Source organism: Rhinolophus sinicus, chromosome 14 (genome assembly GCF_057876585.1).
Source record: "Rhinolophus sinicus isolate RSI-liver-muscle chromosome 14, RSI-T2T, whole genome shotgun sequence".
NCBI classification, from domain to species: Eukaryota; Metazoa; Chordata; class Mammalia; order Chiroptera; family Rhinolophidae; genus Rhinolophus; species Rhinolophus sinicus.
In genome coordinates this window covers 180689738-180714656 of record NC_142514.1, presented here as the reverse complement: position 1 = coordinate 180714656, position 24919 = coordinate 180689738, and the positions used below count along the sequence as shown (strand labels likewise).

Genomic DNA, 24919 nt, shown 5'->3' with positions numbered 1-24919 from the left:
AATATATATATAAAAAAATATATATATCTCTTTAGGCATATGATTTTTGAAAGTTTCCCTTCACTGAGGTATAATCTGAAATTCTTGTTCTATGGTGTTAGACATCAAAAGATACTTGTTTGGTTATTGGTTAATATTTAACATTTATCAACACTGATATAATTGCAAAATAATCAGGTCTTGAAATTTATCACGAGAGATGACTACATTTCAGATGGATTTGTGGTTTAAAAAGAATCCAATTTCATAAGCCAATCTTATTAGACACAAGAAAGAAGACGGGAACAATGGGAAACAATGATTTTCAAACTTTTTGGAATGTGTTGACTTTCTTAGAACTTCCAGTCCATGAAGTATATTTCTCCAATGGGCTGGCCAGGGAGTGATGGTGGATCTTTTTTGGGAGTTAGGGTTATCTCTTGGTTATTGATGTGGCCCTGCCAGGAAGAAGAGAGATGGACTAGCAAGGCTCTCTAGTCCTGTACCGTTCTTCATCTTGTCTTAATTTCCACATTGGTTTCAACTTTCCCACTACAGGCTCCAAAGAATGGAACCATGATGCAGACTTACATTTGAGTGATGTATTTTCCTTTTGCTTACCTGGAGTTTCTCATTTTTCTTCAATAAATGGCAAGAGAACAAAAATTTGGATCCTGGCACAAGCAAACGTGCCACAGTGAGATGTGTGCATGACAGAGCCCAGATCAGGTGTGATGGGTGGCAGAGAGAGCCCCTGGTCCTCGGGTTATCAGAGGCAGGGTGGGGAAGAGCCCAAGAACTGAGTCTTGAAGGAATATTAAAGTCGCCAGATTTAGCAGATGAAAATACAGGATACCTGGTTAAATTTGAACTTTAGATAAATAATGAATCACTTTTTTAGTACAGGTATGTCCCAAATATTGCATAGGTCATGAAGGATGGAGTTTGGGTCTTCAGGTGACTTTGGGAAGAGGAGGTACTTCAGTCAGTGAGAACTGACCTGTGCAAAGGTGTGGAGGAGTGAACAGCATGGATTTGTTGCCTGTTTCAAATATCAATGTGCGTGCCTCATAGTCATGCAGGCAACTGTCACCTGAGAAAGGAGGTCTGCCCACCAAGAAGATCATCTGTTGTGGCCTGGTGGCATCAGGAGATTTCCCCTTTGCTCTCCCTTCTTTCCATCAGTCCCTTTTCCATGGACGGTGCACCTGGGGCTGGCTAGAGAATGAATCAACAGTGGGACCTGGGTTGTCCTAGACAGCAATGCCAGGGTCTGTCTCATGGCTTTGTGGCCTCTTGAGGGGACAAAATGAGAAGGGTCCCGTCTCTCAGAGGTGACTGCATGCTAACCAAGCCTCCAGACCAATAGCTGCAACCAGAAGCACATTTATTAATGACAAATACAAAGTTCTAGGAGACTAGACAAGCATATTCTCCGCCTGTGGACAAGCCTCATGAAGGTTGGGTGGTGAGCACAGACTTAGAAGGAGGGGGCTGTTGAGGGAGCACCCAGTAATGATCCTTGTCGATGGTTCCTCCCTGCTCAGGACCTACCTGTCCCCCTCGAGCTACTCCCATCCTCCCTCTTTGGCACAGCGACCCTTTCTATTCATCCAGTGGGTGCAGTATACCGGATTAGATTTGCACGTACTAGGTGATACCTACATTCTAGTCCTGCCCCTGATGACTCTCTGATCACCTTGGTGGAGTGTAGGGTGTGACTGAATTCTTTTCTCCTAGTTAGCGACAGTCTCTTGCTTCATCCCCATAGATGGCTCACCACATCCACTCACTGTCTGTGAATTTACCAGCCTAACTTGGAGGCCAAGCTTATCTCTAAGTCTTGTCCACACCTGGACCCCCAACATAGGTGGGGGAAGCAGCAGGATTTAAGGCCAGAGTGAGAGGGAGGGCCAGTCTCCCAGGAGGGGCCCCGGTGCCTAGTGAGGAGTCTGAATTTTATTGACTGGTAGCAGGAAAGGATTTTAAACAAAAGGACGAAATTACTGTTTGATTTTTGGCAGTCATGGGAAGAATACAGGCAGCCCTCAGAGATAATGTTGGGTTCCGTTCCAGACCACAGTAGTATAGCGACTATTGCAATAAAGTGAGTCTTACTTACGCCTTTTGTTGGTAGAGGGTCTTGCCTTTATCTGTAAACAAAACAAAACTATAAAAACAGCAACGTAATATCTGTGAAGCTCAATAAAGTGAAGCACAATAAGACAGGGTCTGCCTGTATTGCGGACGGGGGCAAGACAAACCTTAGAGACCATTTAGGAGGCAGAGTAATTGTTCCACAAAGATGTACATGTCCTAATCCCTAGAATTTGTGACTATGTTAGGTTACATGGCAAAAGGAAATGAACGTTGCAGATGGAATTAAGATTGCAAATCAGCTGGATGGGCCCAATGTAGTCACAGGGGTCTTTATACGTAGAAGAGGGAGGCTGAGGAGGAGGCCAGAGTCAGAGAGAGAACAAAAGAGGCTGCACTACTGATTTTGAACATGAGGAGAGGGGCTACAAGCCAAGGAATGCAGGTGGCCTCTAGAAACTGAAAAAGCAAGGAAACACTCTCCCCTAGAACCTCCAAAAGGAACGCAGCCTGCCGACACCTTAGTTTCTAGCCCAGTGAAACCATTCTGGACTTCCGACCTCCAGATCTATATGATAATACATTTGTGGGTTGTTTTTTTAAGCCATTAAGTTTGTAGTAATTTGTTACAGCAGCGCTAGGAAAGTAATTTAGAGGCAGTAATTCAGGCCATAGATGGTGAAGGCCTGGTATTGGCAATAAGAGTAGAGAGAAGGGGACAAGTTCAAGGTAAATTGAGAAGCCAGATTTGGACACATAGGGTCAGTGGGTCAGGAGATCCTTTCTCCTCCCCCTGATGCCCTAAGGCCTGCTCCTCATCTCATCTCCCCTGGGGATGCCCTGACCCACATCTTGTTCCTGTCCTAGGGCTCAGGGAGTACTTGCTTCCATTACCAGGGCCATATAGAGGGAATTCTGAAGGACGCTCTACAGTTACATGCCTCGCAATTACATAGGATGACGGGGGTGCTTCAGGCACATAACTGTAGATATTTTGAGTTAATTAGACTTTGCGACAGGCTAGGAATCCATTCACTTGAGGGGGGACAAACCTGAGTTCCAAACGCCCAGTTTATCCATTGCGACGCTGGTGACCGTGCATGCTTAGCTGAACCTATTTTCAGATTTTTTTTTTGCACGTACTATAATTTTTTTAAGTTTTATAATTTTAGTTCACTCATGGAAATATGTTGGGTGGTTAACTACTGATGACTCACCCTCACATTGTTCCCATGTGCCTGTTGGTGTGCTCTGTAAGTGCTGGGGAGGAATAGTCCCTAATTACATGTTTCAGAATGCATCGTTTGTGTGGCCCTATCATCATCAATGAAGGCTTTCTTTATCATCTCTCTGAAGCCATTTTGAGCAGCAATCATCCTACAGTGAATTACTACTGCCCACAAATGCCTTGGCATTCGCAAATAGCATGCCTTGCATCAGCCGTAAACGAGACATAATTTTATCCACATCATCTTGATAAAGTTGATGCGGGCTGGTTTTGCTTCCACTTCCTGCCTTGTGAATCATTTATAGATTTTTCTGCCAGGCTAACCTCAACTGGCGCACGTGTTAAGGGTATAAAATGAGGTGGTCCTTCCTACCCATCAATCAATTTATTCTATTCATGATATACCATCCGGGCAAGCCCTCGGATGTTGCCACATGACAGCAATGTTTGAGGAACTACCATTTCTCCTTAGTGTTCTTCAAGGGTGAATGTTCTCTTGGTTGCAGGTTGGGGTGGGGGTGGGGTAACATCCTTTACAAAGAAAATTTTCACCCAGATTTGCAGTGCAGTTGGTAATGTGATCAAAATATGTGATCTTCCCCTGGAATTCTCAGAGATATGAATGTTAAAACAAATAGTGATAAAAATACATTTCTTGTTTTTAATCTTTTTTTTTTTCTTTGTTGAGATACATTTTAAGTTTTTTCTTTACATAGTTTGTGCCTAATACTTTTCAAATGCAGGAAGTTTATATTCAAACACTGGCCTCCCTGTTTAGAGTTTGGTATACTCATAGTGAAGAATGACTGATTATATAATTATATATTTATACGAGGTGGAGCAACTTTTTCTCCTCCTTCTTCAAATGTAGAAACCATTTGGTCTGTGGGACACAGTTTGCGGACCTGGGCTATAACACATGATTAAACACATGCACACGGGAAAGAACCCCATGAGCATTCTTTCATTTTTAAAGTTTTCTTCTGCTTTCTGACAACACAGGTACATGCTCTTTCTGTCGTTGTGCTCAGTTCATCTTACATTCTGCTCTTTTAAGACGAGGTGCACATCTCTGTGTGTTGACAGCTTCCATTCCTGTGGATCACCTGCATCTCTAGTGCCCTTGAGGCAGAGACATTCTGCAATACAGTTGTCCTTCCTTTTATCCCCGCCCCCAATACCTGTGTTGTATTTGCCCTAGGTAAATATTTCCCCAGCTGTGAATAGGTAGTTAAAATTCTGAACCTTTGATGCCCCTGGATCCTTATCCCTTTGAACCACACTCACCTAGGTGGACAGCTCACCCAGGCAAAGATATGTGAGTTAATAATGAGCTGCATGCAGAAGAACCCAGGGCTTTAGCAGTGTGGGAGTGGGACAGCTGGGGGAGGCAGGGGGTCCCTAGCAAGGCCCCACTCTTGGGCTAAACATCTCTTTTGGAATTGCCAATCCCCCGATGTTCTCTGGAATTGTTAAAGTCATGGGACCTCATCTGTGGCAGACAATGAAGGGCAGGTTGTAGTGTCTTTAGAATTTGTGAGTGCACATGTGTACTTCGGGGGTGGGTGGACATTTTTCATCAGTATCATTTCATTTATTGTCTCAGGAGATCCCTGCATTTGGGATCCCACTCTGTAGGGCAAGGGTTGGGGCCGGGCTCTGGAATCTGGGTTGTGCGAGGAATCCGTAAATGAGAAATTGTGAAAACGCCTGCCAGTGAGTAAGCAATCAGTAAAAGTAATTATTAGGTTGTGGTTTCTGCTTCCAAACTTTAAAAATGGGCAGATGGAGGTCAAAGGTCTGTTCCACCTTGGCCACTTGGTCCCCTCTACCTTCTGGGTCAGCTCAGGTTCTACGTTTTGTTGGACGTGCCCTTGGAATTGTCTGGGAATGAAATTATTACTAATTCCAAAAGGGCTGACACATCACTGGCAGGGCTCAACAGGCAGCAACTTGGTGCGACTGCCCTTGTTTTTCCTTAAAATTCTGATTAAAAAAAACAACAAACCTCGAAAGTCAAATTAAAGCAATCATATAGATGATAAAAAAGCCCTAGAAAGGAACTGTGTTTTATCGTCTGCCCCGCAGAGCGAGCCGTGCTGTCGCGTGCAGTGTTTAGAAGCAATAAGGGCCGATCCCGCCATCCCCCTGCTTCGCCCCCACGTCCGCTCCTGGACACCTTGGTCGACACTGCCTCCTAGTGGCCGCGGCAGCACCGGGCACCGAGGGAGGGGAAGGCGCCTCCCCGCCCGACTAAGTTATTTCTTGGAAAAATCCAGACTCTCTTCCTCTCCCTCCGTCTCCCTCCCTCTCTCTCTCTCTGTCTCTCTCCTCTCAGCCGCCTTTTCCTGTTCCCTCTGTGATGCCCTTTTCTCTTTCTGCTTCCCCTCCGCACGTCCTCCACTTTCTTTCAGCGACTGTGGAGAGTGTGGCCCCGCCAGGAACCGATTGCCACAGGACAGAGGGTGTTTCGGGGTTTTTATATCGACATGGGACGCATCTTTATGACGAGTTCTGTTCTTTGCACATTTTGCTCTAGGGAGATTTTTAAAACTAATCAATAATACTTTTTGAGCGACTGATGCTGCGTGGCCTGTGCAAAGGCGCTGGGGTGGGAAGGGGCCCTGGAGGTGGGGGCAGGGGTCGTGGACCGAGCCGAGGGAGTGAGCATTGGGAAAGAGGGTGGGAGATGAAAGCCAGTGATGGGCACGTTGTACGTTTTGAGATTTATGATAAGAGCGCTGGGAAACTTGGAAGGATTTCACGTGGGAGTGGGTGGGGTGGCAGTGGAAAGGGGCTTTCACGTGATAAAAATTACTTTGGCCCGTGTGTGGAGAATGGCCTGCAGGGGCGCCAGAGTGTGAGCTGGGAGCCAGTTAGGAGGTCCCTGGGGTTGTGCAGGTGAGACTGCGGTGTGGCAGCGGGTGGCCCTGTGCACCTGGAGAGAGTTCCCAGAGGGGCCTGGGAAGGAGACTTTCTTGACTGAACATAATGGGTCTGGAGAGGAAGGGGTCAAGATGTCCTTCAAGTTGCAGCTGCGGATTGAAGATAGAATTTACTGAGATGAGAAACAGAACAGGGAGGGACAAGTGGAGTTTGAGATACTGGGTAGATGGTAGGATTATACGGGGAGGAGGTCTAGGCTCTATTGGGGCAGGTAACAGAGACCTAGAGCAAAGGAACTGGAAAAGGTTTTGAATTTTCTCCCTGGATCCAAGGGCAGGGCTCAGTAGGGCCTCAAGAAGGGCATGGGAGTGGGGGGGTAGGGGACAGAGGGGGTGGCCGGATGGCTCAGTTCCTTAGAGTGTGAACTCTTAACAACAGGGTTGCCCATTCGACTCCCACATGGGCCAGTGAGCTGCACCCTCCACAACCAGACTGAAGACAATGAACTGCCGAGCTTCGGGAGGGGCAGTTGGATGGCTCAGTTGGTTAGAGCGCGAGGTCTCAACAACAGGGTTGCTGGCTCAGTTCCCACATGGGATGGTGGGCTGCACCCCCTGCAACTAGAGATTGACAAGAACAACTGGACAACGACTTGGAGCTGATGGGCCCTGGAAAAACACACTATTCCCCAATGTAAAAAAAAAAAAAAGGGGTATGGGGCACTGGAGGGAGCTCCAAGCATCTTTTGTCTGCCCCAACACGCCCCAAATCCTGGGCTGGGGGACTCCTGAGCTAAAGTTGGCCTGTCCAAGCTACTCTTGCTCGCATCATTCTGTGTATTTCTTTTATGGCTTTAATCACAGTTTATCAATCTGTTTGTCAATCTTGCTGATTTTGTGGGAGCTGACAATCTTCCCCACTAGATTGCCAGCTCCTTGAGTCTAGAGGCCACTGTTATCTTCACTCTCCTGTACTTGGGGCTTCGTGTGGTTCAGGCCCAGAGCAAGCGTTTCATACATACTCATTGAGTTATGGAATCTGCTCCCAGTTTCCTCAGAGTACGTGGCACCACTGTGAACACATCGAAAGTGCCAGTCAGTACCTAGGGATTAATTTCATGCCTGAAGAATCCTTTGCCACAAGAAAAAAGGGGTGACCGATTTTCTTTTTGCAGAAAAATTGACTGGACCGGGCCTCAGGGAATGGGGACAAGTTACAGGGAGGCATTGGTATTAGAGCTAGAGCTTTGCCCAGTGGACAGCAGTAACCAGGTGCTGACAAGTCTGGCTGTGACCCCCGCCCCCCCCCCCCCCATCCGCCGCAGCCTCTTCTGGGCAGAGAGGTTCTTAAGCAAGATTGACATGAAGGGACAGTTTGACTGGTGGCCCTCTGCAATTTAACTCTGGAAATGGAGTTCTAGTAATGGTGACAGATAAAGGATCTAGAAAATGCATAAGCAGGGGTTTTCTTGTTTCCACCCCCTTTAGAAAATAGTTTGACAAATAATTTCAGAGAACAAATATGAAGTGAGCAAAAAACTTAACCCACCAATTTGGGGGCCTCGCCTTAGGCTCTGTCACTCTTCAAAGTGACCCCCAAGACCCTGGATCCCTAACCAAGGCATCGAGTCCATTCTTCCCTCCAGCCTTTGTCGTGTGCTGTGTGTGACTTGAGGGACTCTGACCCAGCCCTAACAGGTTCCTACTGCTCTGACAAAATGCTCGAAATGTCTTTGGGAAGTGTAACTCTCTGGAAAGCTCCATCTTTGCTTGCAGACATGTTTGGATAGCATAATTGAGACCGGTTAGTTAGCATGTTGTTAGGTAGACTAGGCTGGTGGAATACACGAAAGCAGCCATACTGTGAAACTCCAGGTTCTGAAATGGCTCATTCACTCCAGGACAAAAATGTAATGGTGCCCTGAGGTTAATAAGTTAACTCGTAAATCCCTTTTGCCCAACAAACAGAGCAGATCTGATAGATAAGAATGGATTATTTTGTTAATCCCTTCAGGACGGGGGAACAGAACAAACCTGCTAGGCAAATTCCATTAGAAGGTCGCCAACTCCCTTCTCCAAACAGGCAAGGGAAGATATAAAAATAAGAGCCTTTGCCTCAGTCACTGGGCACCCCAGTCGGGATCCCCTCTCGTTTGAGAGCTGCGATTCTTTTCTTTTAATAAACTATCCTCTTTTGCAACTCCCCGCCTCTCCCTGGTCCTTGCTTCCATTCTTAGTTTTTGTGAGATCCCGGCACTCACAGAAATTTCCTACATCATAATCACCTTAAATATTTCTTTTTCCACCCAAGAATAAGATCCCAAAGGGACTGGAAGAAACAGAAGAGTTAATTTCATCGCTAAATGGATGGGTGTTGGGAGGTCTGCCTGGCTTCAGCCTGAGGTCAGCTGCCACCGGACACGGAGCCCCCTCTACCTTCCCCTGGAGATGCAGTTAGAACAGGGCTCTGGGTACATTTTCAGGCTGGCTGTCTGACTGTGGAAGGGAGTGTGTGTTGGAAGCCACGATGACGGTCTGTGGTTAGCCTGGCGGTGGACCGGAAATGAGACACCGGCCTGGGCCCCATGTGTTTGCATAGGCACTGCCTTTCTTTTTGCTCGGGCTAACCTTACCCTAGCAGTGGCAGACCTTCTCACTCTAGCAGGTAAATAAAAAAAAGGAAGGGACACAAAGGTGAGAGGCTTGTACTTTATGGGAGGGAGCCAGGCAGGGTTGTGGAGGACAGAGTGAAGGAAGTGTGCATGGATTGGCAGGGGCTTTAGAAGTCGGCTGTGTTCGGCTTCCAAATCATAAGCACACAGTGGGCTTTTTAGTATTTCGTTCTAAAACAAAGAAACAACAAACTTAAAAAAAACCCCAACAATATTGAACGAACCTCAAAGTTAGACCCACATGACGATACACAGAAACTTCCATGTCAGCTAAGAGGTTCAGTGGCTCTGGGAGGAGCTCAGCTCGCAAGGGCTTTGACTATTTCTCAGAAGCCTCTTAACAAGAGGTGAGATGACTGTACCTGCTTCCCCAGGACTATGTGCATTGTGACTCTCCTGTCTGGATTAGAAAAGGGTCCACAAAATGGGCCGACAATGCAGCCGAGGGATTTGGGGGATCCACTGCCAAGGAGTGTGAGTGAAGGAAGCCGGGTACCATGAGTCTCATGATGCTATGCTCGGCATGCTGGGGAGGGTGTCCACCAGCCTCTTCTCCATCGCTGCATCTCTCATGTCTGCATCCGGGCTGAAAAGTTCAATTGTGGCCTCATCCTCGGAAAGCATGCCCATGAAGAGGGTTTTAATGACATTGAGAAAGCTTGTGCAGATCTCTGCAGAAGCTGCACCACAGAAGACAGAAAGCTCATCTATTTTGGCCCTTTTCCAAGCTGGCCAGCCCCGTGGCTGGGCCTGCCCCAGATGCAAACAGCCGGGCCTGTCAGCAAGAGATAGCAGCCTTTTCGTCGATGGGGTAGACTGTGAGATCTGGTGTTGCTCCAAGCAGTTGGCTCGTTGGTGCTGTGTGGATACTTTCTGGGTTGCAGCCAGCTTTCTGTGGCTTGCCTGAGCCTTCTTTGCACTTCCTGGGTTGGGGTGGGGCAAAATGCCACTTATTCTTTCTGTTAGGGTTCTAGGCAGAGTATTGATAGTAGAAGCTGCTGATTTGAGTTTTGATGCAGTGTGGGGGCAGGGAAAAGGCCATTGAGGGTTTCTGGTTGTTGTCCTAGATGGTCTGAGCCACTTGATGCTGGGGGCATGTAGCAAAGTCAGGTTCTGGCAGGAAGGAGCACTTGTACCAGCCAAGAGCGAGCCCTTGAGCCTGGCCGGAAGAGGCAAGCACCATGAATGCTGGGCCTCGTGGCACACTCACCGGCAGACAGAAACGATTCTTGTGTCTATTTCTTGCCCCACCGTGTTCCTTTTACCCAGAGTGATCCCAGGTTTTTGCTCCCTTTTCAGGTCCCTGCCCCAGGAACATGGGGGAGAGTCACCATTTCTACTCCCTGAGTGCTTTATCTTCCCACTAAGTTTCAACTCCCCGTATTTGGCTTTTCTGCCTCGACCCCTGGGCCCCACCAAGTCACAAGTCAAATCTTCTCCAGAACGTAGGTCTCTGCTTTGGCAACTTACTGCATCCTTGTGTAGCTCAGTTTTCTCACCTGTAAAAGGGGGATAGCATCCCTACTTCATAGGGTCGTTTTAAAAATGGAACAGATAATATGTGAAAGGGGTTCAGAACAGTCATAGGCAAAATTGTAAGTGCTCACTAAGTGTTAGATATCGTTGCTGTTGTTATATGTGCACACACAAATGTGCAAACACGTCCCAGAGCCACCCCTAGCACATCTCAGCCCGTTCTTGCTGAGCCACCCTCTTTGTACACAGCACTGAGACCTTCGAATTAAAAGGCATTTCAGTCCTAAGTGTTGTTTCCCCTTTAAAACAAATGCCTCTACACAATAGTTGTTCCATTGCCTCTTGGATTTGGTTTTCTAACTCCCCCGCCACCCCTCCCTCCAGGACCATAAAACTTATCTTTGTGGGTATTATGAAACATTTGAAGTGAATTCATTGGAATTTGTTCAAAATTTTTGTTTTGTTTATTAAGAGGAGAATAAGAGGCTGATACAGAGTAAAAAACAGGTAACCAATTCCCCAAAATCAGAGGACTTGTTTGGAGGTGTGATCCACTTTCCTCCTTCTCTCTCTCTCTTCTCTCTCTCTCTCTCTCTCTCTCTCCTCTCTCTCCCTCCTTTCCTCTCAGTGACATCTGCGACTGTTTAGAGACTCCTAATCCTTTCTGCAGAAGACAAAAATATTTAGAAAACTCCACTTTGGGTTGGCTCTTTCCCAAAGGGAAGATCCCTTTCCAGAATATTCCTCTCTGTCCAGAATGGGAGACCTTGCCTTGGGTTGGGTTTCTTTCGGAGACATGAGGTTCTGCAGCTCCTCCCAGCCCCTTTAGCTGCCAGCATCGGTGGAGACCCCAACCCTGGAGGTTGCACCGAGGTCTCTTGGCATCTTGGGATGTGTCCAAGACTGGGCTTTGGGGAGTGCATCATTCCTCTTCTGTTGGTCATTGGAGACAGGCGTTTGTGTCTACACCTCCCTCTGGTCTTTTCCATTCTGAGGGTGTTGAATATGGGAGATGGGAACTTTCTCAGATTTCCTCACAGTCTCGGGGCACTCCCCAGCTTCCTGGCTGGGCGGTAGCATTCCCAGGACCTTCCAACATCTAAGCAGAGGGCACAGACAGCTACTCCTCTCCTGAGCAGAACCGGGTGGCAGGGAGAGTTCCTGAGCCCAGCTTGGGGATGAGGGGAGCTCACCAGGGCTGCAGCAGAAAGCCAGGGTGACCAGGGCAAGGGTGATAGCCAGTTTCATGGTGGCATGAGGCTGGTGAGTGAGGCTCCCGGTTGTTGGATCCAGGGTCTTGTGTGGCATGTGCCCAGTGGGAGCCTTCCTATATGCTCCAGGCTGCCCCTGGATGGAGGAGGGCAGGGCGAGGGCTCCACTTAGGGGACCACTCCATTTACTTGGGCATCGGCTCGGTGGAAAAAGTAAATATTCTCTTTGCTCAACTCAGTTTCTGTTCCCATCAAAATTGAGCTCACACTGGGGCGGCTGGGATGGCTCAGTTGGTTAGAGCACAAGCTTTTAACAACAAGGTTGGTGGTTCAATTCCCGCATGGGATGGTGAGCTGCGCCCCCTGCAACTAAGATTGAAAACGGCAACTAGACTTGGAGCTGAGCTGCGCCTTCCACAGCTAGCTTGAAGGACAACAACTTGACTTGGAGCTGATGGGCCCTGGAAAAACACACTGTTCCCCAATATTCCCCCCCAAAAAAAACAACAAAAAACAAAAACTGAGCTCACACAATGGGCCACTTGGGTGAGGGGGAGAATCCAGAGTCCTATGTGGGGGCAGCAGGGGTCAAGTCAGAGAACATGGAGACCTGACGACCTGTGCCACGCTGTGTACCTGAGTACCGGGGCAGTCGGGGTCGACAGAAGCAACTGTAGAACACACCTAGATCCATCACCCCAGGAGGCACATGACCCTCACAAGTGGCAGCGACAGAACTGGGACTTGGGACTCCTGATACTCCATTGGGTCCTTGCATGTCCCTTCCCCAAAGGAAGGAGGCTGACGCTCTCGTCTTCAGGATCACGTGGGCCAGAACATCACTGTGGTCAGACTTGGAGGAGACCCTCCTGCTGACAGACAAAGGGCTTCTCCAGGATGCCCATCCGAAGCCCAAGCCCCATTCAGGCTGGGGACTGCACTGCTCCCGGCGTGCTTTGTTCCCAACGAAACTGCTCCGGGATCCTGCCCATCTGGTGGCCAAATCCAGGGCACCTTCAGTCCTCATCTCACTTGACCCTCTTGATGTTTCCTTCTTGAGCTGTTTTCACGCCTGCGTTCCCACGGCTCAGTTCTTTCCTGTTTTCCTCCCCGACCATCCTTTTTGTTCTTCAGACATTTATTCTTTACCGACTGCGTTTATGTGTTGGTGGTTCCAGGCCTTGGCTGCAGCCCCCTTCTCGCCTCCCATCACCACTTCCCGTGGCTGCTCCCTTCCAGCAGCTCTCAACTCCCGAGTCTAGAGCACAGTCCTGGCCTGGTCAAAGTCAATTCCTAAATGGCTTCCTGAGAAAGTCCATCAGACAGATCTTTTAAAAACCCACTGGTCATATTATTCGCCTTCTTGAAACCCTTTTAAAGTTTCTTTTTGTGGACGGGAGAAAATTCAAGTGTGATTTTCAAGACACCTGTCCACTGGCCTTTGCTTACCATTTGAGCCTCATTCTCCGCTCCCCTGCACGGTGATCTCAGCTTACCTTAGTGTTTGTGGATTCAGAAACGTTTCATGTGTTTCTTCGTGCCTTTCTATCTTTGTACAAGTAATGACTCGTGCCTGGAATACACTCTCCTGCCTTGTCTACTCGTCCAAATCCTATTGGTACTTCAAGATTCAATTACATGTCATTCATTCATTCATTCATTCATTCATTCATTCATTCATTCATTCATCTCAGCAACTGCTTTCATGACAGGAATGCAGTGATGAATGAAGTAGGCCCAGGTCCCTGTCGCTGTGGAGCTTCCCTCTGGTGGAGGAGACAGACAAGCCAACGTGAAATGAACAAAATAACAGCAGGTGTGCTAAGTGCTAGGGGAGAATGAAGCAGGTGCCAGCATAGAAAAGAAGAGTGAGATCTACTTAAGTGGGGGAATCAGGGTGGTCCTCTCGGAGTAGGTGACTCAGTGCTGAGACCCGCAGAGGGGACGCCCAGCACCGAGGCTACCAGGTGTCCCAAGACAGGCTCTCCCATCCCTGTCCTTGGGAGAGCCTTGCCTGGGGTGGGGGTGGGGGGCATTTCTCTGCCTGGAAATGTCGTGCATTTATGTGTTGGTGGGAGCCACAGGGCAAGAACGTTGTCTGACTCGCCTTGTGGGACAGTTTGGCAAAAAGTGTTAGTGAAAGTCAGAACTTCTTAGACTCTAACACAGGGGTGTCCAAACTTTTTTCAACGGTTTTCACCAAGGGGCGTATGCGGTAAAATACACAAACAGCTGGGCCACTCACTCGAGGTGAAGTACGTATTGTCTCACCTGGTTTATTTAAGTAAACTAAATATATTTTTGGAATTTGCTGCGGGCCAATTAAAAATGGGTTGCGAGCCGCAGTTGGCCCGTGTGCCACAGTTTTGACACCCCTGCTCTAACACCTGCTCCTCAAATCCTTAAACACCACACACTGTGAGCTCCAGGCTGGAACCCTCAAGCCTGCTTTAGCACATGGTGAGCTGGGGGCCACTGTTTCTGGCTACATGTACCCTGTTTTCCCGAAAATAACACCGGGTCTTACATTAATTTTTGCTGTAAAAGATGCAGTAGGGCTTATGTTCAGGGGATGTCATCCTGAAAAATCATGCTAGGGCTTATTTTCCAGTTAGGTCTTATTTTTGGGGAAACACGGTAGACAGTGGCCTGGTCACTGTGCAGTAAGAAGCTGTCTGGGGAAAGACAAGCCACTTGGTTATTAGCTCGTTGGGATGGCAGTGAATTGGCACCGCTCCTGCCAGGGGCTCTCCAACCAAAAGCACCCCCGTATTGGCTGTGCCTGCATGAGCTTTAGGGGCAGGGCCTGGCCACAGCTAGGGGAGTGGCCAGGGACCCTGCCCTGGGCCCAACCTTCCTCAGGACCTTGCACCTGGCTCTGGCCTGTGAGAGGAGCAAGAGAACCTCAGCCATAACCCGAGGGTGGGAGGATCCTGGGGGATCTGAAAACCCTGACTGGGGGTTTGGACAGTGAGGTCTGCTGGCCCCTCCCATGCATTCAGTGTGTGTGTGTGTGTGTGTGTGTGTGTGTGTGTGTGTACACACGTGGTGCTGGTTTGGTGACCTAGGTTCAACGCCCCTGGGGAGCCTACCTGGGCCCCACATAGAGGTCTAGTTGCAGTGGGGGTGGGTGGGCTGGGTCAGCAGCAACCCCCAGCCTATACTGCCAGAGGTATGGCCTGAGACCAGATATTTGTTTCCTGGGCTCAGTGCTTGGCTGTCGGAAAGAGCAGGAAGCTGGGGTGCAGCCTGTGCTGGCATCTGTCTTGCTGCAAGTCCCAGCACGGCCCAGAAAACAGGTCGGAGGCCATGCGTGGGCCACTGTGGTCCTATCCATCTGGCTGGGCTGCTGGAGGGGGCTGCTCTGTCAGGCCGCAGGCTCGTGGGGTCAGCTCATGGCGCAAGCTGTAGGGTCGGGCCTCCTCCCTCCACCCCGGGCTTCCGGCTGTATACTCGCTCAGGAAGCAGGCCCTGAGCAGAGCAGACTTTCCCTTGTGAGTTTCGTACAGTTTCTTTTGCCTTGGTGTCTCCCAGGGCTGACTCCTGCGTGCACCTGGGGCCCTCCTAGGATGCCTAGGGCCTGTGAGCTTTTAGAGGGCCTAAAAATTTGTCATGTGTCTGTTGGCTCCAAAATATAAAAAGAAAACCTCAAAATTATAATTAATGAATATTTTTCTAAGTATCATTATTTCAACTAGCTTCCTGCAACTCAGTTCCACTGTGATATAGTTATACCGAGATGCAATAAACTCCAAATCCTATGAACCAAATGCATGATCTACTCCTAGGATCAGAATTATGAAACTTATACAACCCCCTTCAAAAGTTTATCGCCAAAATTACACTTACTGTGAGAAGTGTGTATATTTTAATGTGTTTGGTGTGACACGAGGTGGGAACATCAAAACTCAGAGGCCTCAAGTCCTGCTCTCCCGGTACCTGCAGCCCTGGCCATAGCACAGCAGTCACATCAGAACAGGCAGGGAGGGATCCGAGGGAAGAAACACCCCTTCTCTCTCATTCCATCCTCTGATCTATAGCCAGAGCCTTGCATTGACCTAAGCAACTGGGATTCAGCCAGCAAGGGATCCCTGATTTTGTGATCTTTAGAGGTTGGCCTCCTGGGGCACAGAGCAAATGCGGGGAAAGGTGGAGAATGGATGGGTGGATATCAACGATAGAATAAGCAGCAGATAATGGCATCATTCTCTAAATACAGCTCTGGATCTCACTTTCCCCACTTAACATTATGTCTTGGATGGTTTTCAAAACTTTGGCACTTACAGATACACTTGATTTGTTTCATGCTGCAGAATATCCCTTTGCAGGATGTAATATCATTTTAAGTTACCAGTACCTGTATTGTTTCTAGTTTTTCTGCCATTACAAACCACATGGCAGCGCTGTACAAACCTCCTTCTGCCCTGCGGGTTCCTTGCGTGGGAGAGATGCCTAGGTTTAGACATGCTGCCTCTCTTTGTTGCTATCGACTTTCCCAAGCGAAAGCCCGTGTTCAAGGGCAGAGGGTTGGTTGGTGGTAAATGTCGGGGCTGGGGAGGTGGGAGTGAGAGGGTGTCAGGGACGGGAGCTGGTAGGTGTTATCTGCAGAGATGTTGGTTATTTTCCCAGTGCAAGTTGTCCCTCAGTAGCCTGCACACTGAGAGCTGGCAGAGCTGCAGGTGTGGGCTGCTAAGTGGCATCCTGTGGGTGCATGACACCCAGCCCCAGCTGTGAGTTGTACCAGGCACAGTGACTTGGCTTCCGCTGTTTCTGGAGTTTCAGGGTGGGGTGCGGCCCTGTGGACCTGCTGAGGATCTGAGCACTTTCCTGGCTCCCCAGCCAGGCTGATGGATGAGCTGAAACTTGGGGGGGCGGAGGGTGGAGTGGGTCCAGGAGCTGGGAGCTGGGGAAGTGCCTTCCCGAGGTGGGGAACCGGCAGAACCAGCAGGTTCTTTGCTCTGGGATAAGCTCCCTCCAGAGGGGTGAGGTCAGTCAAGTTGATGGGAGTCCCTGTTCTGCAGGGTAGAAACTGGTTCCCCTCCGTTTTACAGGCCTGCTTTAGGGATTAGGGCCCCAGATTTGGGGATTGACAGCAAATGACACGATTCACTTCTTGTCCTTTCCCAGGAAGGTTGGGCGCTTTATTGCCTAATTCTGCAGGTTCTTTGTTCTGCGGTGTGTCACCCAGGTCCCGCCCTCCCTGTCTGCCTTCTCCCACCTTCCCCACCCTGCACTGGGTTCCCACCAGAGGACTTGGCAAGTCACTGATGAGCCCCTCTGCCCCAGCAGCTCAAGGTGGGTTGTAAGCTCTGTCATCAGCTGTCCTGGGGACATGAGCTGACATGGTCAGCAGACATGGCAGGGCCCAGCTCTGCGGCTGGCCGGCCCAGTGGCTCTGCAGGGCTGCATTTGTCCTGAACACACGGGGAGGGGGAGAGAAGACAATTTGGACTCCTTCTGGCTCTTAGTCTGAGGAGACTCATGAGCCTCTGGTCCTGTGTCCCCCACCCAATGGCCTACGCTGTCCCCTCTGGGTACCATATCACTTTCAGTCCATCAGGGTGATTTTGGGTCCTTAACCACAGGTGTTCACAAAATGAAATAGAACTCCTTTTATCTATTATTCTATCTATCTATCTATCTATCTATCTATCTATCTATCTATCTATCTATCAATCTTTTTCTATTTAAAATTTTAAACCCAAATAAAAACTCACAGTGGTCTCCTAGGTGACAGAATTGAAATGACTCATGTTTTATTTCTTGGTCTTTACAGTCACAGTGTTTTGTCCTTTGCTTTGCATTTGCTGTTTAAACTCAGGAGTGTGGCGCCCCAGGAGCTCGAGACAAGAACTGGCTCTGAAGTCAGCTCCCAGGATCTGCCCCTTCACAAAGTTCTCTTGACAGGACCGTGTAGGACACCAACTGGATGACTGGGAGTTCTTAGCAACAATTTCCATGTAGAACACAATGTTGATTAAAAGCCAAACAATAAACATGAGCTAATTTGCAGCTTACATAATGTATATTACAAAAATCAGCAGTAACTGCAGCAAATGCTTACAACTAGACTTGGGGAATTTTTCAGGCAGCAGGATTTTACCACTGACGTGGTTTAGAATTGTTGGCAGACAATCATGATATAAAGCATACTTTCTAGTAGGTCTTATTGTTGCTTTTAAATCCTCTTACCGCCTGCATCTGGAGTGGGTGGCAGGTCACTGGTTTCTGAAAGGACCACCAGCCTGTGGTAACACTTGCTCTTTACTTCTGGCTGCCCTGGGAGTCCTTTTCCAGACTAGGGGTGTGGTGGGGGCTCTGGAAGCTGGTTGTTACACAAAATGGGTGCCTGGAGGCCTTTCCAGTCTTCTGAAGGCTAGGCTTTTGAACTGCAAAAGCCAGGAAAAGACTCCCTTTTCTGCCTTCCCCTGTCACTGCCCTTCCTTGGGGCCGCCTGAGTCAGGGGAAGAGCTGAGAGAGGAAAGGAAAATCAGAGAAAATAACACAGGTTAATCTTTCAAAAACTCTCTACTGCAACAGCTTAGAATGAATCTTTTCTGCTTGTACCCCTGGGGAGCCAGGTGGGCACAGGGCTGCTGTACCCACCATGGTGGTGAGGCCCAGGTGACGTCCTCGGCCATCTTTTCAGCCTGACAGCACGGCAGAAGCCAGAGGGCCAGGCCCCAGCCTTTCAGATCACCAGGTGGTTCTCTGCAGCTGCCTCTGGCTTGCAAGGGCCCTAGGGAACATGTGCACCACCCTCTTGTATCTTAGAGAAGGGGTCTCAGGCCCAGAGAGATGCTGGAAGTTCTGAGAAGTTGCACAGAGTTAGCGGCAGAAACAGGACTTGAAGCTGGGCCCGGTGACCCTCTCTCTGCCCAGGGCTCTTCCTGCTGTTCTGAACTGCAGAGCACAGCGCAGCTCGGCTTTCATTGCTCAGCTCTGAACTCACCCAACATCTTAGGAGCAAACGCACTGCATTGCGTTTATGCTCTAAACCTCACAGACCCTTGGGGCCTGTAAAAATGCTGAAAAACAACCACTGCTCTCTGTAATTCACTTTCTTCTAAAGTCACTGGTGGGTCTTTCCCGGATGGATTCAGAATGCCAGGAAATATGATAACTAGAGAACATGCATCCTTTAGTCCCAGAGGCTGGAGACGGAGAAGAATTGGTCGGGCAAGGGACAGTTGTGAGCAGCCTGTCCCACAGTGGCACAGGCCTGTGCTAGGCAGATGACCTGGCCTGAGGTGACAGAAAGTACGGGGGCTGCCTCCTTGGGCCTAATGGGGTTCATGAGGGGCAGCATGGGGTTCATGTCCAAGATTAGGGTCTCCGCCCACAGTGCCCTCATGAGGTCAGTTCTCCCCAGAGCAGCCAGAGTGATCTTTTAAAAAATGTAAACCAGGGGCAGACGGGTGGCTCAGTTGGTTAGAACGCGAGCTCTGGGCAATGGGGCTGCCGGTTCGATTCCCACATGGGCCAGCAAGCTGCACCCTCCACAACTAGAAAGAAGTCAATGAGTTGCTGTTGAGTCCTGGAAATACACACTCTTCCCCAATAAAGTCCTGTTCCCTGTCCCCAATTAAAAAAAAAAAAAAAAAGCCAGCAGGGCCAGAGCCGATGTGCTAGATGAGGCTCAGGACCTCAGCCAGGGCCCTTCCACACAGAGCCGTGTGTGCAAAGGGGCGTTTGGGTTTAACTGGGTCCCAGGACACTACAAAATGCATTAAACGGGTCAAGGGCAGGCTGTGGGGGAGGCTGGAGTGGGGGAGTGGGCATGGAGGGCGGAAGAGCATCCAATGACTGGTGGGCCCAGGGGAACAGGGTTTGTTGGGGATGGGGATGGGCAGAGCCAGGTACCAGTCACACAATTCGATTCACCGAGTGTGGGGACAGAGCCAGGAGTGCAGTTTCCAGGCTCTCGGCCTCACGTGGAAAGGTGCTGGCTCGGGTAGTAAATGGCCATCAACTGTGCTTGGATGGCCATCAGCTGTGATTAGTTGGCTGTCAGCTGTAACCAGTGAGCCATTGGCCACTAATATAACTGCTGTGGCTACGCTAGCAGCAAATGGGGGCTAGCAAGAAGGTGGTGGCTGAGCTAGTAAGAGCGGATTGCAGTTAGCAAGTGGGGATGGTTGGCAGAGAGAAGTGGATGGCAGGTTGTGGATCGTGTGGCTCCTGCTTCCTGTGTCTCCAACCCAGCTGCCAGCGAGAATACAGTGGTATGACTCCCCTACCTATGGCTCCGTGGGTGTTCCTTTTTGGCCTCACCATGTCCTGCGTTCTTATGTGGGGAGCGGGAGCTGAGACCCTGCATGACACCCAGCGTGACACTGAGTCTTCTAGAAGCACCACCCTGAGGATGGGTGGGGTGGGCTTGGGGTGGAGTTCGAGTTCGTTGTTATTTCTACTTTGTGGTCATGGCCATTATGTTTGTTAAATGAATGTGAACTATCCCCTTACTGGGCTCATGAACTTGGATTCAGACAGGGACACCACCCGCACATACACACCCACAAGGGCCTGGACCGTCCTCTGCCTCCCCAGCTCTGTCTGCCTGAGCCTGGCTCTGCCCTCAGCCCCACAGGCCCCTTATCATCAGGTGGTAGAGTCGCCTAGAGAAATGGCCCCCGAGGGGAGACCTGACGCTGGTGACCCGGGTCGTCCTGCATCCCCCTTCTGCTTGTGTGGTGCTCAGCTCCTCACCGCCCCGTCGCTGCTCCCCGTGCCCCCTTCCCCCCGAGGCCCTAACCTGCTGGAGCCTCTGCCCAGAGAACCTTCACAGTGACGGAGCTGACCCCTCTCCCCCAACAAGGGGGACCCCCTAACCCATTGAACTGGCTAATGGGGCATGGGGGCATTCTGGTGGGCCCTGCCTCTGGGCTGGGGTTTATGAGGGGGTAGGGTTGGCTGTGCTTTCCTAGGTCTCGGGGTGGCTTTGCTCCAAACATTGTGACCAGGGCTGAGGCACGGGCTGCATAATCCAGCCTTCCTCAGGTGTCCCCACTTGTTAGGTTGTAAAGTCACATCTCTCCAAGCCTCGAATTTCCCATTGAAAATGGGCATAGCACCAGGCTGGCAGAATTGTTGGGGTTAGAGTGTGTTAGTGGCAACACATTTGGCCTTGGACACTCCTTGTTCTGACCCCAGAGTTAAGGAGCCCTGCGGTCTGGCCCCACCTCTGGGAAGCAGCTTTCCTGGGCCCAGGGGACTCATCAGGCCTTCCTCATGGAGGCTCTTTCTGCCAGGAGCTGAGCTCACAGGGCAGGCCTCAGGGGCCACATATCAGTTTTTCTCCCTTTCCTGGGAGCTGGTCCAGAGACAAGGGGAGGGTGTCTGGTTTTCATCGTGTGGCTGTCGCTAATTCCTTTGGAATCTGAGCTTCTTTTTAGAAGGAGAAAGATGCACTTAACTGGTTGAGACCCAGCTTGGTGCTGAGGACCACGTTCTGGGCTCGGACTCAAGCAGAGCTGGATTTGAAGCTTACCTGGGCCACTTCCTAGCTGTACGACAGGGTACTTATCGCCTCTGTGTGTTGAGGGCCCCAGCTGGAAAATGGAAGTAACTATTTCTGCTCTGCCTACTCCACAAAGTAGAAATTGATGTGAAAGTGCTTTGTAAACCATAAAAAGGAAAGTGGGGTTCTTCTTTGTGTTGGCAACGTAGTATGTGGGGCTCGGCTGGGGGCCCCCGCCCCACACAGAACAGCCAGGCCGGCTGGCTGAGGAGCTGGTCTACACGTCAATAATCGTCAAAGCAACCTTTGGGTCCATGGAATGGAGGGCCATTCTAGGAGCTGCTGGCTGGTGACCCCAAAGAGTGGCAGAGGCTCTTCTGAGGGTTCACTCTGGTTGGCATGGTTTGGGAATGAAATAACACAATAATAATAGTTCACACTTACCGGGCACCTACTGTGTGCCAGGCACACTTCTAAGAATTTTCCGTGTATTAAGTAATTGACCCTCTGAGGGAGGTAACTATTATTCCCCCTTTAAACACCTTTAAGGGTGGAAAGGCACTCTGGGAGAGGGAACTGGGGAAACCTCGTGCATGCTGGGGGCAGTGGGGCGCTCTGCCTGCACCCCTGGTGCCTTGGAAGCCCGCTGAGGGATTCTGGATTGACACTGTCAGCAGCAGGAACCCCAGGCTCTTGGGTGGGAGGAGGGGCCGTGATGGACTAGCTGCGGGGTGCAGAGTCCAAGGAATGAGGTGGGGTTCCTCCTTCTTTTGTCTTCATACTTGAGCACAGGCCAGGCTGCCACAAAAGTGGCCCCCATGGGAAGACTTGATGCCAAGACAGGCTCAGAAGCTGAGCCATGTGTGGTGCAGAGGCCTGAAGTCTCAGAGCCTGGGTAGGCTCGGGTGGCAGCCAAGGGGCCTGGAATGGTCCTGCATGTGTCAGACCCCTTCCTGGGAGCTGACCCCTGGCGGGTTTTACGGGAGCCTGGACCGTTCTGCCCACACCGGCAGGACAACGGTGACTTCCCTGGTCAAGGGCTGGCCCAGCTGGGTGGTAGGGCAATGGCCCCCATGGTCAGAGACAGGAAGCAGTGCTGGAACCATTTCTCTCAAATAAAATGGAGGCCACCGCAGAGCTGGCCATGGCTGAGGCTTTCCAGGCTGAGAATTCAGGTGCAAACACACTGTGGGGTGCTCTGATAATATAAAGGTAGACTCGTCATACCCCCAGGAACTGGCTATTTTCTGTGGCACATCCACGTAAGGACTTGGGGCTGGGAGTGATGGGTGTGTGTGTGGGGAGATTCAGTTCTGCAGGGTGCCCCTCCCTGCGTCCTGACCATTTCTGCTTGAGAGCAGTTGTCAGACACGCTGGAATTTCCAAGGAAGACAGGGACAGGGTGGGGAAGGGCTTGGGGGGAAGAAGCGGCAGTTTTTAGTCATGAGACATCCAGGGCGTGATATCTGTGCAAGAGCCAGAGGTAAGATGAATGCAGATGGCAGGGAAGATTGGGGAGGCCCCGGGAGAAAAGCCTGCGATCCAGGCTGAGGTCACTGGGGAAGCATGCTGAGTGGGCCCAGGGGAGGAGAGGGAAACAGGTGGAAGGGAACCCATCTTGATCTTTCTTACTTTTTAAAAGATTAAATACTTGATGTCTGACTAGAACGTTGGGAGAGAGTTCAGGAGTTCAACCCCCCAGGGATCTGGCACTGGGTAGACAGTGGGAACGTTGTTCTCGGAGGCCCAACCACCCTCGCCTCTGTCCTCATCCCACGGTAAATGTTCCTGGATTTGGTGTGAGACTGGCACCCACATGCGTGAATCTGTAAATACTCCCGAAAATTGCCCTTTGTCCAGGAGGCACTGGGGTAGCTCGTGCTGTGTGGCAGGACAGGCCTGGGGAAAGGCTGGTGAGCACAGCTGGGGAGGAAGTGACCTGGCAAGAGGCAGCCAGGGAGGCGCTGAGCAGGAAGGCTGGTGGGCCGGTCCTTTCCTGGTGGCGCAGTGAACTCGCTCCCCACGGTTCTTCGACTCCAGCTCACTCTTTGCCAAACTTCTGGGTGGCGCCTTGTGCTTTCAGCACAACCCACATTTCCCCTTCCAAACCTTAAGGCCAGTTCTGTTGCCACAGCCCAGCGCTGTAGGCTTCTGCTGTGGAAGGGACGTTAACATTTCTGTTTGAAATGGCCTGGCACCCAGCCCCTGTGACATGTTCTGGCCAAATGCTCACTTTATCCCATGAGGGGGCAGCTGACAAGCCGGCAGGTGTGACACTGTGGGGCAGCAGGCCCAACTGTCCAAGTTAGAAAAAGGCGTGTGACTTGTTAGAAGAGACCTAGGGGCACAATCAGCAATCCAGGCAAGGGACAGGGTTGGACAATCTTGCTAGCAGGGGCATTTTTGAGAAAACTGGAGAAATTTGAATACTATTACATAACGCAAAAGTTTGACGTGGAAAATAGGATTATTAAGTGAAAAAAAGCAAGTATGGTATGATCTTATTTTAGAAAAATTACTCATGAATACACAATAAAGTGTTAATAGTGATATTCACTGGGTGATAGGGAATATTTCCCCTTTTTTCTTATTTTTGTGGGTCTGTTTTCTGTTATTTAAAAATTTGTGTTCTTGGGCTGGCCTGGTGGCTCAGGTGGTTTCCTAACGCCGAGGTTGCCAGTTCGATTCCCACGTGGGCCAGTGAGCTGCGCCCTCTACAGCTAAGATTGTGAACAATGGCTCTTCCTGGAGCTGGGCTGTTGTGAGCAGCTGGAGGTGGGAGTGGGCTGCTGTGTGCTGTCAGGAGTAGCTGGCAGCCAGCTGACCGATGACTGGCGACCAACTGCCTCAGCTGGGGGGGGGGAAGGGGGGAACACAAGGCTCATAACACCAGCATGGGCCAGACTGAGAAACAATGGCTTGAACCGGAGTGTGGGGGGGGAGGCTTAAGAAAGGAGGGGGGAGTTTGTTCTTATTTTTCAAATTTCTACAATGCACATCTATCCCTTTTATTGTATGAAAAGGTTGTTTTTAACTTAAAAATGTTTTGTAAAAAACTGCTACCCTGCAAGAGAACACAGGGATTGTCTGAACCAGGCTGTGTTCCGTGGTGGGGCCTTGGTCTTATAGGATGGGAGGAACCAACCTCTTTTCTCTTCTGCTCCCAGCCACAGCTTGGAACCCAAACCCCACTGAGCTCTGCACAGGCCCAGAAAGTGCTGATAACTGCATAGCCAGAAAGAGTTAACTCTGAGATGATCAGGGATTGAAAAAAAGAATCCACTTCATTTTAACCGTGGGTTGAAAAAGAAAGCAGGATTTGAAGGATAAAGTTGCCAAACATGCTGTTCCTGCCTGCTTGTCACTTGGAGCCCTCCTCGGACTGTCCCTCAGTCTTGGTGAGTGATGTGATAAGGACCGTCCTGTGAGGGCTACGGGATTTGGGAACAGGGAGGCTGAGATAAACCTTAGTTTAACCAGAGTGGAATGAATGCCCTGGAGGAAACTCTAGTTTCTCTGGGCCTTTTTCCATCTTTCCAAAGGGCACAATCGTCCCTGTGGCTCCCCTCACACACCTTTAGTTTCTCGCAGTAGACGAGTCCCCTGACACGACGGCTCCCCTCTTTGGGGTGGGGGGCAAGGCAGAAAGGCTGCTCGCCCATTTAGCAGTATTTATACTCTGGATGGAACGGTTCATGGGCACCCACATCCACTCGCGACCCCAACCTCTTCCCAGGCCCACTCCTAGCCCTGCTTCTGCCTGGGTGCTTCAGCCCAGCACCCATTCTCAGAGGTCACGCCCACGCCTCTGCAGAGAGGAGGGACGAGGACACCTGTATTCTTCTTAGCCAGACAGGCTCTACGGGGACACTTCCTTGTTCCCTCAATTGCTACAAAGTCTGAACGCAGTG

General features: G+C 50.2%; 1 protein-coding gene across 1 annotated transcript; it reads right to left on the bottom strand.

Annotated features, from left to right (window-relative positions):
• Positions 1–9062: 9062 nt before the first annotated feature.
• SCGB1A1 (secretoglobin family 1A member 1) lies at positions 9063–11715 on the bottom strand. Its single transcript, XM_074337173.2, is given in 3 exon segments — positions 9063–9380; positions 9383–9541; positions 11531–11715. Coding segments are annotated over 3 exon segments (417 nt in total). The 5' UTR covers positions 11646–11715; the 3' UTR covers positions 9063–9237.
• Positions 11716–24919: the final 13204 nt, after the last annotated feature.